This window comes from Tursiops truncatus, chromosome 7 (assembly GCF_011762595.2).
Source record: "Tursiops truncatus isolate mTurTru1 chromosome 7, mTurTru1.mat.Y, whole genome shotgun sequence".
NCBI lineage: Eukaryota > Metazoa > Chordata > Mammalia > Artiodactyla > Delphinidae > Tursiops > Tursiops truncatus.
Genome location: NC_047040.1, coordinates 6650030 through 6662161, shown reverse-complemented (window position 1 = coordinate 6662161; position 12132 = coordinate 6650030). Strand labels below are relative to the sequence as shown.

Below are 12132 nucleotides of genomic sequence, written 5' to 3'. Positions count from 1 at the left end.
GTGTCGCTGCTGGGAGTGATTGCCCGGTGTGACCCATCTGTGATGAGGTGGCAGCAAGGGCCGTAGGTAGCTGTGTAGAGAAAACTGAGACCCACGTCCGTGCTTTGCTTTCCACCCCTAGGAGTCGAACCAAGAACATGATGTGGTACGGAGTCCTCGGCACCAGAGAGCTGCTGCACAGAACCTACAAGAACCTGGAGCAGAAGGTCCTGCTGGAGGTGAGCAGGAGGCCCCCTGCCGGCCCCTCTGCTGACCCGGTGGCCCCTCGGCCTTAGCCCAGGGCGGTGTGCTGGGGGGAGGGAGCCCCCAGCTGACGCCTGGATCTCTCTTCTCTCCTTTTACGCATTTCTACCACTCAGTGTGACGGGCGACCCATCCCACTGCCCAGTCTCCAGGGAATTGCTGTCCTCAACATTCCCAGCTATGCTGGAGGGACCAACTTCTGGGGGGGCACCAAGGAGGACGATGTACGTACGGGGGTGCTGGGCGGCGTGGGCCCGAGCCCAGGGAAGGGGATGGGGGCGGGGTCCCGAGAGGCGGCCCCTTCGGGAGCCATGGAGGAGCCTCCCGCTCTGGGGGTGCTCTGTCAGTGAGGCGGAGGGACGGGTGGAGCGGGGCCCCTGTGCCGGCAGCGGGGGCACAGCGGAGAGCACGGCAGGCAGGCCCCGCTCCCGCGGCCTCGACAAAGGGATGCCAGGCAGGACAGGCGTGGTCGCAGGCGTGGCTTGGAATCCGGGCCCGTATCTGGGAATACGGGCTCCTAGGAGGAGGGACACCTACACTGAGACCTGAGGGTGATGTGGGGTTGGACAGGTCAGGTGGGTATGGGGCAGGAGGAGGGAGCAGCGTATGTGAAGGCTTGGCGGCCAGGCAGGGCCGGGTGCGGACAGGAGGCTCGCTGGTGTGTGCGTGCTGGGCGGAGCACAGAGAGGTTAGAGCTCCCGTGCGGCCCTGTAAGCCAGGGAGGAGTTTGGAATTTATGCCGAGAACTCTGGGGGCATTGATAGGTTTTAACCAGGGGCCTGACTTCCTTCGTACATAGTAGCTAATAAAAACAGTTGACACCGGCTGCACACTGAGCGTGTGCCAGTCCTTCTCAGCACTGTGCCCGTTGACGGCCCTCATGAGAACCTGTGAGGAACGTACCTGTGTTAGCCCCGCTAACACAGGGAACCCGGGTAGAGAGACAGTAACTTGCCCAAGCTCCCACGCTAGTGAGTGGCAGGCCTGGGGTTTGATCTCAGGCAGCTGCTCTCAGGCTCTGACGTGGAGACCCGTCAGCGAGTGTTCACCCCATAGCTTCTCCTACTAGTGGGCCTGTCGGGCTCTCGCCAGTGCAGCGGCCCCCAGGTGAGAAGGATGCGCGTGGCGGGGGGCGTGTTCAGGGAAGCTGGGAGCAGAGGTCAGCTCTGACGCCGGCCCTTCCAGACCTTTGCAGCCCCGTCGTTCGATGACAAGATCTTGGAGGTGGTCGCGGTGTTTGGCAGCATGCAGATGGCCGTCTCCCGTGTCATAAAGCTGCAGCATCACCGCATCGCTCAGGTACCGGCCGTGGTCCTGGAGGCTGGAGGGGCCTGGGTGGAGCTGTGGCTCACACACGTTTGGGGCGGCAGGCCTGGCCCAGAGCCGCGCTCTCAGATATATGGGCCTCCGGAGTGCGGAGCCCAGGGGAGGAGGCGCTTTTCCAGGATCGCCCTGGCCTCCGCCTGGTCCAGAGCCTGCTCTCACCTGCCGTGTTTTGACAATTAAAAAATACTTTCGAAACTGGGGCTGGCTTGTACCCTCCCTGAGCTCCCTCCCTGACTCACTCTGTGGGTACCATCTGTGTCCTGCCCACCCCTGCTGAGGTGGGGTGAGATGAGACGGGCCTGGCTGACCTTGGGCCCTGGGCCTGCAGCTCTTAGAAGCCACAGCCTGAGTCTGGGAGCAGAGGCCGAGTGCGTGGCCTCGCCCGGCTGCTTGGAGGCCCGGCTAGCAGGTGGCAGGGTGGGTTCCCCATCCGGTACTTCTGGTAATGGGTTGGGAAGGGTGTGTCTGTCGGTGGGGTTGGGGAGGGCGATGTTCTCAGGCACAGAGATGGGGAGTTCATGCTCCCCTGAACCCCAGTCCTTTCTGTCCCCACCATGGGCTGCTTGAATTTCACAATTTTAATTCCTTGGCAGTATTTTTTGTTGAAAAGAGGAGCACTTGTTAGATGTTTGCTCTGTTCTGGGAGTGTCCTCACGTGCCCAGGGACCCAGCAGCTCTTGGTGGTCATGTGTCCCCGCCCTGGGCCTGGTGCTGGTGTCTGAGCACAGAGTTCCCCGCACTGCGATCACAGATGGCGGTGCTGGGTGCAGGGCAGTGGGAGCGGGGTGGGGCACACCCCCTGCGCTCCATGAGCTGCGCTCTAGGCGGGGATGCTCTGACCCCAGAGGCTGGGGGGGGCGGGGTATGGTGTCACCCCAGGGGTCAGCCGGCCAGTGCAGGGGTGTGTAGGGCAGGACGGTGCCTGTGGTGCTGACAGCACTTGAAGGCTCCTGGGTGCAGCTCGGTGACGGCTGTGATGTTTGCTCAGTGTCGCACGGTGAAGATCTCCATCCTGGGGGATGAGGGCGTACCTGTGCAGGTGGACGGAGAGGCCTGGATCCAGCCGCCAGGGTACATTCGGATTATCCACAAGAACCGGGCACAGACGCTCACCAGGGATCGGGTAAGACAGACTGCCTGTGGCGCACATGTGCCCCTTCTAGGAGAAGACCTGGAGTTTTTAACGTTTTGTTCCAGGAATTTATTTTTTTTGAAGATTAAGATTAAGTGAACAGGGCTCTAATTCCTAGAACTGCTCCCTCTCCCCCCAGCGTTAAAAAGAATGTCTCCCTTTCTAGCCGGTTATCCCGCTAGTGTCCCAGCAGTGATTATTGTTAGATGTGTGCTCGCAGGAGAGAGTGTAACACTGGCTTCCACGCCCTAGGCCTTTGAGAACACCCTGAAGTCCTGGGAGGACAAGCAGAAGTGTGAGCTGCCCCGCCCTCCATCTTTCTCTCTGCACCCGGAGATCCTGTCCGAGGAGGAAGCCAACCAGATGGACCAGTTTGGGCAGGCAGCGGGGGCCCTCATCCACAGGTGGGTGCCGCCTTCCCTCTGTGGTCCACTCCTCCGCAAGAGCGCCCGGGCCCCCTGACGTCACTGGGACGACCCAGATCCGTGGCTGGGCCGCAGGCATTGAGATGCCCCTGCCGGATCTTATGTGCCGTCTGCCTCCTTCACGAGGGCTCGGCCTGAGTTTCTGCTAACCCCGGGCTTTGGTATTTTCACTGACGGTCTTCCAGGGATTACTCGGGGTTTATGCAGGTGGGAGCTTCACACCACAGGTGTTTTCAGAGGCAGCTCATAGGTTTTACAGCCTATCCCGGATCTCTGAGAATAGTACCCCTCCTGCCTCCTTTAGCCCCCAGAGAGCGGGTTTGCTCTTAAGAAGCAGACCTTGTAGTTGTTTTGAAAAAACAAAAGCCAACAGCCAAAGGCGTTTCCTTCTACTCTGGACCTTCCAGCACGGTGGTTGCCGCTCTGCCCACTGTCCATTCTCCCCGCCCCCTGCTGTGTCCACCCACCTGGCTCCAGCATGGCCCTTCTGCCTGGTGACCTCTTGGTGGCCACATCCGCTGACCCCCTTCAGCCGCTGTCTGGCGGTGTCTTTGCATTGTGCCTCCCCTCCCCCTGCTGGGAGCTGTGCGCAGGCCGGGGGCCCCTCCATGGCCGTCTAGCTTCTTCCTGGCTTTCTCCTCCTCTGCCTCCTGCTACTTACCCGCTCGCTGTTTTGCAAGGTATAGGTCTCATTTTGGGCATTACCTCCTTGGCTGAGTTTCTAGAAAAGTTTGGGATTTTGTTGTCAGATTTCCCATTTAAGGCCTCCTCCGCCACCGGCCAGGAAACGATCGGCCGTCACGGGTCACCACGGGCAAGTCGTGGTCTTGTCGGCCCTCTGGGCCGAACCTGGGCTTGTGTTCCAGCGAGGCGACTCGCAGGCTGCTGCTCTTCGGTCTGATGAGCGCCGTGTCTCCCTCCAGCATCCGGGAAGCAGCGCGGTCCCACCGAGACGTGGAGCAGGAGCTCGCCCACGCCGTCAACGCCAGCTCCAAGGCCATGGACCGGGTGTACGGCAAGCCCAGGGCCGCAGAGGTGCCTGCGCTTTTCCGGCCTTTCTCCTGTGGGCCCCTTTCGCCCTCGGGACGTCTCCACGGTGTCTGTTCTGATTCCTCCCAGGGGCTGAGCTGCAGCTTCGTGCTGGAGATGGTGAATAACGTCAGAGCTCTGCGCAGCGAGACGGAGCTGTTGCTGGCGGGGAAGCTGGCCCTGGTGAGCTGGGGGGCCGCTTACTGTGCGCACGGAGGGCAGCCCGCCTCAGCCCAGGATCCCCGGCCTTGAGAATTCTAGGCCCCCCGTCGGAGGGGCCTCAGAGGCCATCTGAGCTGATGGTGTGGTGATGCTCAAGCCCTCTGGCTGCATCTCGCCACGTCATCTCCAGGGTGTCCGAGACTGGCGGACGGGACCTCCTGTATCGTAGACGGCGCTCTGCCCCAGACCCTCCAGGTGCGCGGCCACCGCCGTGGCCAGGCTGGCCAGCCTTTTCCCCGCGCCCAGAGTCGGCTGCCTTCCTCGCTCAGCCCTGCAACCTGGCTCATGAGTCAGCCCTGTGGAGGCGTGCGGCTGGAGTTCGATTGAACCACAGAAGCTAGCTCAGGGCAGACCTGAGAGAGCGCCTGGCCAACCTCCTTGTTTTAAAAAACGAGGAGGTGGGAGGTCAAGGAGGCGAAGTCACTAGAGAACTGCCCTAAGAGTCCAGTTCCACACTCTCATTCCAAAGTACTGCGCTGTCCTGACACGTACCAGCTGCTGCGTCCGTGGCCCCACCATGCTTCCTGCGCTCTGGTGCAGGCAGGCTGCTCCCCCGCTTCCGAGAGAGGGTCCCGAGGAAACCAGAGCAGGTGACCTGTCAGCCCTGCTGATGAGATTTTAGACAAGCTGGGTCTCCCCCATCATTTACGAGAGGAGAGTTTAATTCTCTCACCTGACACTACTTACGAGGGGAGGTTCTGAGTCTGGCCCTTCAGTGGCGTGGGACTCAGTTTCCTTGCAAGTTTTTAGAAAACTCTCTGAGAGCAGCCTAGCCCCTGGAGCAGACCTCATGTCTGGGCGGGGCTCTGCCATGGCCCCAGCTCCCTGCCGGTAACCAGCTGTGTCTCTTCCCTCCCTGCCTGGAGCAGCAGTTGGATCCCCCTCAGAAGGAACGGCTCACGGCTGCCCTCGTCGAGATGGACCAGCAGCTCAGGAAGCTGGCGGACACCCCCTGGCTGTGCCAGCCCGTGGAGCCTGGTGATGAAGAGGTATGTGGGTCACAGGGCTTCAGCGCGGCGTCCCTGGACACAGTGGCGCTCCCTTCAGTGCCTGAACTCACGTGCTCTGTGCAGCTTTGGGATTAAGATGGTGTTGGTCCTGCAGCCCCTGATCTGGCCTCCCACACTTCTCTTTTAAGATGCCTTCAAGGCACAGAGATGAACTTCGGCAGGTAGGAAGGAATTGGGAATTGCTGTTAAGAATGACCCTGGTGACTGGGGCACAAGTTGCCCTCGGCAGCAGAACTGCGGGGCTGTCCAGGACATAGGTGGAAAGAAGGCTGAGCCCAGCCCCACTATTTGCCCCCAGTGTGGAGGCACATCAGTTGGCTAAACAGCAACTTCTTGGGAGTTCGTTGTTGACAGGGGCAGAGTTGCTGTGTTCAAATCACAGTCATGCTTTTCTGTTGTGCGTATTTAGAGATGCCAGCTTGCACAGGTCTTATAGCTGGGACAACAGATGGGACCCTGGGCATATGTGCCCTGGGGGTAGTGTCTCCTGAAGCAGGAGAGGCAGGAAGAAGGCCCTGGAGAGGTGCTTGTTGTTGAGTGGTTGGTTTTTGCGGGCAGCATCTGGAGAGGGGCAAACCCTAGATGGCCTTCCTCTCAGGGGTGGAACAGAGGTGGGCCAGGAGAAAAGTTCACCAGGTAAAGAACTGCTAGACACGTTAGGCGCCCCTGCTGCTGGCTCGATTGTTAGGACCCATGGGCAGCAGTAGGGCGAGGGGACGGGGGGCCAGCAGTCCAGAGCTCTTCTTGAACATGCGGCGTTTGTTGACAAATGTGCACCCCACCTGGAAAACTGACTCAGAGGCCTTCCAGCCAAGAAACAAAACTCAGCAACTGAAGAATGAGGACATTTTGGTTCAGAGGGCCAGGCCAGGCTCATCAAAATTTGTAGCTAATTATAAATATAGAAATTTCATTTAAAGAAGATTACTAAAACAATACGTAAAATATTCAACAAATGTAGCAGTAACCTAGGCCTGTGATTCCAGATTATGTTGTCAAAGCCTGTGAAGTGTGGGCAGTGCAGTGGGGAGACAGGGAAGAGGACATGGATGGGAGTGAGGGCACATTAAGTCCCTCCTCTTACGGTGGAGGAAGGTTCATGAAAGTTCTTGACTTTGATAATTAGAGAAAGGTAGTCAATTATGTTTTAAAAACTTAAATGTAGTTTTAAAGGTAGCTTTTAGTAAAATTGAAAAGGTGTATGTCTTTTTGAATCACCACAAAAGACACAAGCAAAGTGTAGTCTGTATCATAAAAGAAAATAAAAGAAGTAGTAAAGATGGAGCTAACAGCATAAAAATAAGAAAATAGGAAATAATATAACTGCTCCTCTTAAAAGCAAATTATTCTTAGATTGTGCTAAAAAAAAAAAGAAATCTAACCAAATACTAGTCACAGGAGCCCAGTTTTCTCTTCCATACCCTCAATAAAAAATTGTGACCCAGAAAGATTAAAAATAAAACAATTTCAAGAAAACACAATAAAAAATCCAAAGTAACAATGTAAAAATAGAATTGCATACCTAAGGCAGTAAATGATAGAGGATCACTTTATATTGGTAAAAGATAATAACCATATCATTATACTATATATTGTATAATTCTGAGATAAACTTATGATGGTTATAATGATAAAATCTTGTCCTAATATAGCATTTAAATGAGTTGTATTTCCCAATATGTGAGATTTTTTTCTAGTAAGTTTTTTGTTACTGATTTTTAACTTAATCTCACTGTGTTCAAAGGCAGTTGTTTGTATGTTACCAGTCCTTTGAAATCTGTTGAAACTTACTTTATGGCCCAAAAGGTGGTCAGTTTTTATAAATGTACCTTATATCCAGTTGTAATTATTTACGTCATTAAGTCCTTACTTTGTTTTTTATTTTTGTGTCTTCTTGATCTGTCAGTTACTGTTGAACTCTCTGACCTGTGAATGTAGATGTCTCAATTTATCCTTGTGGTTTTGTGTATATTTGCAGTTATGTTATTGGATGCATACAAGGTTCATCATTATATAAAGACCTTTATTAATTCTTTTTGCTTTCAAGTCCACTTGTTTGGTATATTCTTTTTCATACTTTCACTTTCACGCTTTATTTGGAGTGTCGCTCTTATAAATAGCATTGCTAAATTTGGGGGTTTTATTCGGTATAATACTCTGTGTTTTGATTGGAGAGTTCAGTCTATTTACATTTATTATGATTCTGATATTTAGATATATTTTTACCATATTTTATGCTTTCTGTTTGTCCCATTTTTTTTTCTTTGCATTTCTCCTTTTCGATTGATGAGTCTCTCCCTCTTCCCACAGAATTCTGGTTGTCCCTCTACTAGTTTGGAAGTATGTACTCTTCTGTCTGTTCTTTTAGTGATGACCCCCCAGATTTTAATCTTTACATGCATAAAATATGTAAAGCTACAACTTCTTGAAATGATAGGAAGCGTCAGAATCCCAATTTTGTAGTGTGAGCTATCCCTATCAGTCCGTAATTAATCACATAAAACAAACTGTCACAACATCTGAACAAAGCAAGTTGATAGAATACTTATGTGTAGAATATATATACAAGTATATATCATGCTTCTCTATAGAGAGAATTTTATACTCTGCAAAGAGGGAAAATGCTTTCTTTTCTGTTGCCCATAGGACATTTTGAAAATCTGATCATTTTCTAAACTGGGACTACTACTGATGGTATGAAACTCTCTGTTATCGTTGTAGAAATTGAGAGGAAGCGTTTAGAAACTTTGAAGCACTTGAGAGGGAAACTTTATTTATGTTGAAAATAATAAATTTTTTTTATAAATTTGTTTATTCATTTATTTTTGGCCGCATTGTATCTTTGTTGCTGCACGTGGGCTTTCTCTGGTTGCAGCGAGCGGGGGCTGCTCTTTGTTGCAGTGCACGGGCTTCTCATCGGGGTGGCTTCTCTTGTTGCGGAGCATGGGCTCTAGGCACGCGCGGGCTTCAGTAGTTGTGGCACGCGGGCTCAGTAGTTGTGGCTCGCGGGCTCTAGAGCGCAGGCTCAGTAGTTGTGGCGCACGGGCTTAGTTGCTCCGCGGCATGTGGGATCTTCCCGGACCAGGGCTTGAACCTGTGTCCCCTGTGTTGGCAGGCAGATTCTTAACCACTGCGCCACCAGGGAAGTCCCGATAAAAAAACTGAGGTTTGTATTTTGTATGCCTTTTGGGGGTTTCATTTTTCTAGTAATTTGTTTTACTTTCTTTCATTCAAGTACCAGTCCACTATGGAATGGGAATTTTTAACGCTGGTTCTTTTCCAGGGGTAGTTTGAGCAGCACAGCTCTAGACCACAAGGAAGCCTCAGATACTAACTCAGAACAGAAATTGTACCAGCTGTAAACCATGGCCCCTGTGCTCCCAGTGCGCTGCCCTGCGCAGGTGGGTCGCTTCTGCCTCCGTGCAGATTCTTCAGTGAAGACAGGGAGGGCCAGGATTTTCTTTAGTTCACGGGCAGGGTAGCAGCTGCTGCAGTGGGAGGCCCACAGCCTGGTGCCCAGTTGCATGGTGACCAAGCACCTCAGTTTATTTGGGACTGTCAGGTCTTAGTACTAAAAGCCCATGTCTCAGGGATTGTGTGGTTCTAAAGCTTTAAGCCTAAAAGTGTTTTCAGAACAACTATCACCAAATGCCATGCAGCCACCATGGAAACAAACACAGAGCACCACGAGTCCCCCCTGGATGGCTGACCTGAATGCTGCCTGCCTGGTGAACCCTCTAAGCCACGTCTAGAGTAGCCCTAGTTTCCAGGGTTCCTAGATGTGGGCTGCTGAGACGGAGCAGATGTTAGTTCTTGCAGTAGTAGGTGGGAAATAGTACCGATGGCACCTGAGGTTTAGTTGCAACACCAGAAACCTTCTGGAACCAGCTGGGGTGGTGTTACTGCAGGCATTCACCCGATGGGGCCTGAGGCCAGAAACCGAGGGCCAGGGGTCCCGGGAGTGAAGGGAAAACCACGCTGGCTCCTGGGCTCCTGGCTTCTCCAGCCAACTCCGCTGGTGCCTTCCAGCTCAGTGCTGCCACCCTCTGGGACTCCAGCTCGTCCCCCCGATGCAAGGCACCAGGAGGAGGTGAAGTGTGAAGGGCAAAGGGAACCTTGGAGGGGGAGGCACCATATTTCTACTGGCATAAAAATAGGAAAATCATTTATTTGAAAGGAAAAGAAGTGATAGGTCTTTGAGCTGGTTCTTTGAAAGGAAAGTAAAAAAAAAACCGTCTCCTCTGGCAGATGTAATGGGGGGGGGGAAATGAACAAAATGATAAGGGGGCTATAACAACAGATACAAGCATTAATCAAGTTACAGCATATACAAAGAAATGACAATGAATCTTACAATCTTGATGAAACTTGATTTTTTCAGAAAATATTTAAATTACACAAATTGAAACCTCAAGATATTTTAAAAGGAATAGTCACAGAACAACTTGAAAAAATAAATTTTACTTCCAAAGAGAAAATGTCAAGGAATACATAATTTCCATATATAAGAAAGTGTCAAAGCTGGAAAAAGATGGACATTGTCCCAGTTCATTTTTTTAAATTGTGGTAGAAAAACACAATTTACCATCTTTGTCATTTTTAAGTGTATAGTTCAAGTAGTGTTGAGTATATTCACATTGTTAGGAAACAGATCTCCAGAACTTTAAACATTTGCTGTATGCGGGCCTCTCACTGTTGTGGTCTCTCCCGTTGCGGAGCACAGGCTCCGGATGCGCAGGCTCAGCGGCCATGGCTCACGGGCCCAGCCGCTCCACGGCATGTGGGATCTTCCCGGACCGGGGCACGAACCCGTGTCCCCTGCATCGGTAAGCAGACTCTCAACCACTGCGCCACCAGGGAAGCCCTAAACATTTCATTTTTAAAAAACCAGCACGTTGGATTCCAGACTTCAGTATTATCAGTAGATCCCCTGAAGTGATTTCTTTAAATCAAATAGTTGATGAAAGAAGTTCTTTATAACAATTCTAGCTGGAGTGTAGGATTAAAGCACCATTTTGCACCCCTGGGGACACGAGATTGATGGAATCAGCAGCTCTGGACCACACGGGGAGTGGGGAGGCAGGGAGACGCCCGTCGGAGCCAGAGCGCGAGTTGTCCCGCAGGGCAGACTCCTGGTCTCTCTACAGGTGGCCCCGAGGAGGAGAGACTGAGCCACAAGAGCTGGGTGTCCCCTGTGAACCCCGTCAGGGTCCTGATTCAAAGGTTTGCTCCAAAGGTTTATCCACACATATCCAGCTGTGAGGATAAACCTTTGGAGCAGTCGGGGAGGTCTGATACAAATGGATTCGTGAGAGCCAAATGAATTCTTGTTAGTGGTATCAGGTGTGACAGTAGCACCATGAGTATGTTTCAGAAGAGTATTCTTAGAGTCGCATATACTGAAGTACTTAGGGGCGGGGTAATTTGATGTCTGAAATCTGCCACATTCTACTAGTCTCCTCGTCCTACCAGTGGAAGGAAATATGCATAATGAAAAAGTTAGAAGTAAATTTAAAGCTCATGTTTGCATTGAAGAAAGAAATTGTAGAGTCAGGAATCGGATTTCGTGTGGGTTCTGGAGAGTACCTGCTCACACGTGGCCGCCCCTCCTGCAGGCGGCGCTGAGGAGTGAGGGGCGGCTCGTCTTGGGGCCGGAGAGCCCGTGACTGTGCTGACCGCCTGGGAGCTGGAGTTCTTGCATGGAGCAGCTGTGCAAGAATGGGCGCTTGATGGTTTTGCCAAGAATAAGACATCTGTGAAAACAAGTTTCTTCAGTACTCACAGTCATTGACTAGAAAATGTCATTGTAAGAGGTCTTTTTCCACGAAGATGACCGTGCAGGGGCATGAGGAAGATGGAGGGTCACGACAGTCTGGGTGTGGACATGCTTAGTATTTCCAGGCTCTAGGTTGGGTACGATCCCAGTGAAAATGCCGGTGGAGTTTTTTCAGTGCGACCCGATGTCCCCGTCAGATCTGAAAGTGTGTCATAAAGCTGCGCAGTTCTAACTGTGCCGGTCACAGTGGGGATGTAGGTAGACAGGGCCCAGGGGCAGAATCCAGGCCGGCGGGGCCAGGAAGAAAGTGGCACACCTGAAAAACAAGGAAATTACGCTTTATTTGGGAATAGGTTTATACACATTATCAGAACAGGTACGTGTTTGTGTGTGCACAAAATGCTTTACTGGCGGAGACCCCTGCCCTAGCTTCTGTGAGAGTCAGCAGAGAAGGTCCACAGACCCGTGGGGAAGGGGCAGCGATGGCTCTGCCGTGCCCTGGACTGCTCTGTGGGGAGGTGGCCACCGAGCAGGGACCCCGTCCCCGTGGTGTCCCTCTGACTCCCTTCCCTCCTTGATTCTGCCTCAAGGAACAGATCGCAAGGAAACAGTGCAAAGTGCAGGAAAAGCTTTATTTAGAAAGATACTCGTGATACTGATAGTCAAAGCGCGCCAGTGCAACGCTGGAAGAGTGGCTGATAACTTACCAATCTTGATATGGTCCTGATATTTAAATAATGTATAGAGAGCTTTCTAGTCACATGAGAAATAAACACTGTAAAATGAAAAAAAAAGAATATGAAAATAGATACTTATCACTGTGAAACCGCTTTTTAAAGGCATTAAAAATCAGCAATAAACACAAGACTAAAAGTCAAGGAAAAGCCCCGGAATAAGAGTATCAGGAACGACGTGTCTTCCCAGCTCCGTGCCTGTCTGCTCGAGGGGTGGCTGAGGTCTCGGTGAGCC

At 52.1% G+C, this 12132-nt stretch overlaps 1 protein-coding gene across 25 annotated transcripts in view; it reads left to right on the top strand.

The window, feature by feature from the left end:
• Nucleotides 1-12132, top strand: part of DGKD (diacylglycerol kinase delta) — a 114119-nt gene that overhangs the window by 90886 nt on the left and 11101 nt on the right. For 19 of the 25 annotated variants that reach the window (XR_012332926.1, XR_012332927.1, XR_012332925.1 and 16 more), the window contains 8 exons: nucleotides 122-218; nucleotides 360-467; nucleotides 1429-1542; nucleotides 2558-2692; nucleotides 2954-3105; nucleotides 4050-4161; nucleotides 4246-4338; nucleotides 5247-5366. Coding sequence is in view for 9 of the 25 variants with exons in the window: in XM_033859521.2 (XP_033715412.1) it covers nucleotides 122-218; nucleotides 360-467; nucleotides 1429-1542; nucleotides 2558-2692; nucleotides 2954-3105; nucleotides 4050-4161; nucleotides 4246-4338; nucleotides 5247-5366 (931 nt within the window). In the remaining 16 variants the exon portion in view is untranslated. The other 6 variants (XR_012332920.1, XM_073807092.1, XM_073807095.1 and 3 more) reach the window with 5 other exon arrangements.